The 4,666-nt window shown below is 40.0% G+C and overlaps 1 protein-coding gene across 1 annotated transcript in view; it reads right to left on the bottom strand.

The window, feature by feature from the left end:
* The window catches only part of si:dkey-177p2.18 (phospholipase B1, membrane-associated), a 6,996-nt gene extending 2,340 nt beyond the window's left edge, over positions 1-4,656 (bottom strand). The window contains exons 1-11 of the mRNA XM_034899736.1: positions 4,080-4,656; positions 3,748-3,812; positions 3,062-3,152; positions 2,888-2,946; positions 2,478-2,545; positions 1,641-1,684; positions 1,378-1,498; positions 1,226-1,277; positions 1,028-1,108; positions 864-929; positions 585-676 (exon numbers count right to left, since the gene is read on the bottom strand). Coding sequence (XP_034755627.1) covers positions 585-676; positions 864-929; positions 1,028-1,108; positions 1,226-1,277; positions 1,378-1,498; positions 1,641-1,684; positions 2,478-2,545; positions 2,888-2,946; positions 3,062-3,152; positions 3,748-3,812; positions 4,080-4,137 — 797 coding nt within the window. The 5' untranslated portion in view covers positions 4,138-4,656. The remainder of the gene's footprint in view (positions 1-584; positions 677-863; positions 930-1,027; positions 1,109-1,225; positions 1,278-1,377; positions 1,499-1,640; positions 1,685-2,477; positions 2,546-2,887; positions 2,947-3,061; positions 3,153-3,747; positions 3,813-4,079) is intronic.
* Positions 4,657-4,666: the final 10 nt, after the last annotated feature.

Below are 4,666 nucleotides of genomic sequence, written 5' to 3'. Positions count from 1 at the left end.
CCATTCATCCAATGTTCCAAAGACACATTTTGTTTACTAATCTGATATTATTTTAAAAAACTAACTAAGAAAACATTATACAACCCTTTTGCAATGATGTAAGCACATAATGTAATCTGGAAACTGCTCCCCTGGTTAAAAGAAACAAGGCAACTGATCTCAGCTGGGATTCTGTCAATAATGGAGTCCAATGGAAATTTGTGAGTGACCCCAAACTTTTGACCGGTAGTGTATATATATATAATACAAGATGTTCCCTATGCAAAGTCTATTGTCAGTGCGCTGAAGGGTTTACGTTTCAACAGTGTACTTATATAAGTTGTACATGTATATTGGACCATGATTGCTTCTGAGTTGTGATGTCACAAAATCCTGCTGGTATGTCTTAAAGTCAGATTGAAGGTGAGCACAGAGGGAGTTTTCCTCTTCAGCAGAGGAATGTGAAAACAGCCTTCTAGTGTCTGCAAAGTGAAGATCAAACATCACAGGGATGTGACGGTCTACAAGCGAGGGGCACTTTAAGGTTCACGTAAATGTTATGAACGTATACATGAGAAGGCATCCAATAAGAATGAACGTCTCACCTTTGGAGCAGGCACCCCGGGGTGGGCTTCTGCACCTCCCTCAGAGTCTGCATGGGCAGGATCTGAACCACATTAACGATCATCCGGGGAACCTGAAGCACAACGCGAAGAAGCCATAGCCCAGTGAATTCCAGCACTATATTTGAATATATACAGGATGGGAAAACCAAAATGTGCTACTGCTTAAATAATATGCCAAAATGTATGCCAAATGTAAATAAACCAACTGTGCAGGTTGCACTTAATGCAGTAGTGTGGTGTCTAGTGTGGTGTCTTTACCTCATTCATAAGCATTTCCAGGGACACGGTCATATAATGAATGTAGTTATCTACTGAAAATAGAGCCTAGAGAGAACACGGAGACTCTGCAGAGATTAATGACATATTTCTGTAAAGAGACATTTTTATTGAACTAAAGTAGTGGAAAAAATAGAAAGACAGACCTTATCTTTGCAGTAATCGCAGATGTCATTCATGCCCATGAGAATGGTCAAAAGCTTCCAGTCCTTCTCAAAGTTCAGACCCTAAAGGAACAGACAACAGAGGGGTCAGAGAGTTTAAATACAGGTTCAGGGACAGGCTGTTGAAAACATCTCTATTACTGTAATCGTTCATCCCTCTGTTGTTACGCATTACTGTACCTCATAACCTCTCAGTGTGTCAATCAGATGTCTCGTCTGGCTGGGGAGGTTGCTATAAATACAGAACAACAACATACTAAATAATTGCTAACAAATGAAACAGAATGTCACAGAGTGCAGAGTTTGAAACAGTCCCACTGATGAGTGCTTACAAGGTGTTTTGTCCAGTCACAGCCAGGTTGAAGCCTGTTTCGCTGATATGAGCATGCATCCCATGAACCGTCTTGCCCGGAGAAGCACCAAGCAGATTGGGATTGAAGAGTTTGATGATGTCTAAAAAAAATTTTTTTTAAAGCACAAGTGGAAGAGATACGCGTGTCGACAACGTATTGTGCTTTTATTTTAGCTTATTACGGTTTATATGCACAAGAGTCAAGAGATAGCTGCCCTATCATCCCTGATTAAAGCATCTTACTTGCCAAAGTAATGACATCCTGAAATGACCCATAGCCTCCAATGCTGCAAAACGAAGAAATGTCACATTATCATCAAAAATAAGTGTTTCTAGTTTAACAGTGTTATCTAAACTGAAAATACAAAAAAACTTAAAAATATTAAAACAGTCTGATGAATAGAGCGAATTCCATCTCTTACAGAAAAACACAAGTGTTTGTGATGAAATTTTAAAACAATTTGATTTTACTACAGCATGTGCACATGGATAATAATTATAACATATGCTGACTATTAGCAGGCCCTCTACCTCTTGCATGGATAATTAGGGCCTGAGTGCCAACAGTGGCAAAGGCCCTAATGAAACTGAAGTAATCATTATTATTATTATTATTATTATTATTATTATTATGTAAAATTAATTGCCTTTTTGAGGGGTTTAACAAATTCAAAAACTCACCAAAATTGTAGGTTACAAATTTACATATTTTAAGGCTTTTGGGAATAGGCACACAGAAATTGCTCGTTAACGCCCCCTACAAAGTTAAACAATTGTGACCCAGCAGTACGTTTACACATAGACTCACGAAACTCGACACATGTATGTAACATGTCAAAACCTACATAAAACGTCATTGGAGGTATACCCTAAACCCAACAGGAAGTCCGCCATTTTGAATTGAAAGTTTGAAATTATTGCAATTTTGTCCCTTTCCACACGGTTGCAAGGAGCGGAGTCCGCCAGTGACCCCGACGGGCGCGGAGTAGCGAGGGCCCGTCCAACGCTGGTTGCAGCTTTAATAACCTTTATTATCCATGCAAGAGGCCCATTACAGGTTTCACACATGGTTTCAGTCACCTCCACGACACATGACGGAACTCAATAGGAATCCCCAGGACAGTGGTGGCGTTGGCACCGATGGCCGTCTGAAAAAGAAAGACACGACATCTGTGGAAAATATGATCAGAACTTTGTCAAAATAAAAAAATATTGGTTGTTTTTGTGTTTGGAGGAGGTGTTTTTGTAATCCACTGCATTTCAGTTATTATCTCCTGCATTTTAAAGAGGTATTATACCATTGAAAACAATGGATAAATGGAATTTACGCTTTTGCTTTAATAGAAAAAAACAACAAAAGGAAACTGAAAACAGTAATGCTAAGTAACCTGGCAACATAACTGGCATTGCAAAATGTATTTCTCATGATGTCAATTGCATTTTACTTGTAATGTATTAACTTTGCATCTGAAGAAAAAGACAACACCTACTGTCAGTGAATCCCCCAAGGCAGCAATGACTTTGATATCCGCCGCCTTTACAAATTCAACTACACCAAAGGGTGAAAGGACATGGAAATGCAGAGAAAAAAAGGTTGGAAGTGAAGAAATGAATCAAAAATTTCCAGTGGTTAGAAGATTGATTTAGATGTGACCCTGACAGACCTGAGGTGGGTACGGAGTGAGAAGGACTCATGTCTGGGCACTGGAACACAGGATGTTTGAAGCTCACCGGCCGAGTTTTCTCTGGAAACTCCTGAGAAAGAGAGGAGAGAAAGAAAGGAGAGAAAGAGAGAGACCTCATCATGGTCAGGTCTAATCTCTTATTTTCAAATACAGATTGAATGTGTGTCCTATATGTGACTTTCTGTCTCCTTACAAGAGGCAGTTCTTTATAAACAAGAGATGAAACCTGTATCCATTTGACTTATTATTCTTTGTTTCTTCTTTAGTTCTCCTTTAACTTACCGACCATAACCATATGCAACTACACTACCATTTCACTCACTACCCCTTACTTTGCTCTGTGTCTTTAGTCTGATACAGCTGGGCTTGTTGTGCATGCGCATGCCTGCTGGTCCAGGCTGTGGTTGGTTGTCCCATGGTAACCTGTCTCTTATGTTTAAAGAAAGCTACCCATTATTATATACTCCCTGTTTTTGTTGGTTTTCCTTTTGTCCATTTGAGTGTATGTTCTAATAATGAATTCATCAAGCGTTTGTGGTCACAGTCTGGCTGTTTAAATGATAAAATGAAACTAAATACAATTTGATTATTTAGGTTTTTCTTACCCACTTTCTAACAATGATAGCATTTGTATGTTCGGTGCTAAACTCAGGTGTGCGCAGTACCTTGTTGAGGGCCTCCTTGCTGTAGTGTCGTATCCCCTCTTCATACTCCCACCACCAGTCGTCGCCTTGAAGAGGATTTTCAAATTGTCCATTTGAAACATTCCAACAACACACATTTAACAATTAAACCAGTGGTTATCCTTGCAGCACAAAGGTAGGCTGTTTTAAAAAGGCACATCGGTCTTTACTTATAATCCGATAACAAAACACACACGTCTGTAACATTCTACACACCATAAACTGTCTAAATTAAAGGCCCTGTTTCAGAGGCTGTTGGAACAATAAATAAAGCCTCACGTGTGCTTTGCCCTCTTGCTTGTTCTAGCACTTACCTTTGACAGAGCAGGACGTGAGCACACATGTTGCCACGGCGATCCAAAGCCACTCCATAGTAGTGCGTATGGGCCGGTCAATGGGTCACCCCTACAGAATGCACAGCTTTACAGCGCTGTCACTTTCTCTCTCCCACCCTCTAAAGCGGAGTGACACCCTGCGGGTCCACTGAGAGCCATTCGATCGATGTCAGCAGTACAACACCTCATAACAATAACAAGGTTTCACAGGGTTTCCACATTACACACAGCTCTGCCACTTTACAAACAACCACCATAACAATGAAGAAAAAAAAAACACATTCTAAAAGTCCATTAAATAGCCATATATCATTTATTATTTCTTTATAAACTTGTATTTAGGATGGTAAAAATGCATTCTTCTCAACAATCTTGACCAGTGTTTTATTTTAGACCCATTGTGAGCAGTGTGGGTGTGGATGTGTGAATGCAGGAAACAGTTTGGAATCATTTATCATTTCCTTTTTCACTTCATACACTACATGCAGACGTACTGGGAGATCGATTCTCAACAAGCACATCTCGGGAACTGATCAAATGGACTTTAGGGGGGGGGGGGGGGGGGG

Source organism: Etheostoma cragini, chromosome 18 (assembly GCF_013103735.1).
Source record: "Etheostoma cragini isolate CJK2018 chromosome 18, CSU_Ecrag_1.0, whole genome shotgun sequence".
NCBI lineage: Eukaryota > Metazoa > Chordata > Actinopteri > Perciformes > Percidae > Etheostoma > Etheostoma cragini.
Note: the sequence above shows the minus strand (reverse complement) of the source record. Positions and strands in the feature narration are given on the sequence as shown.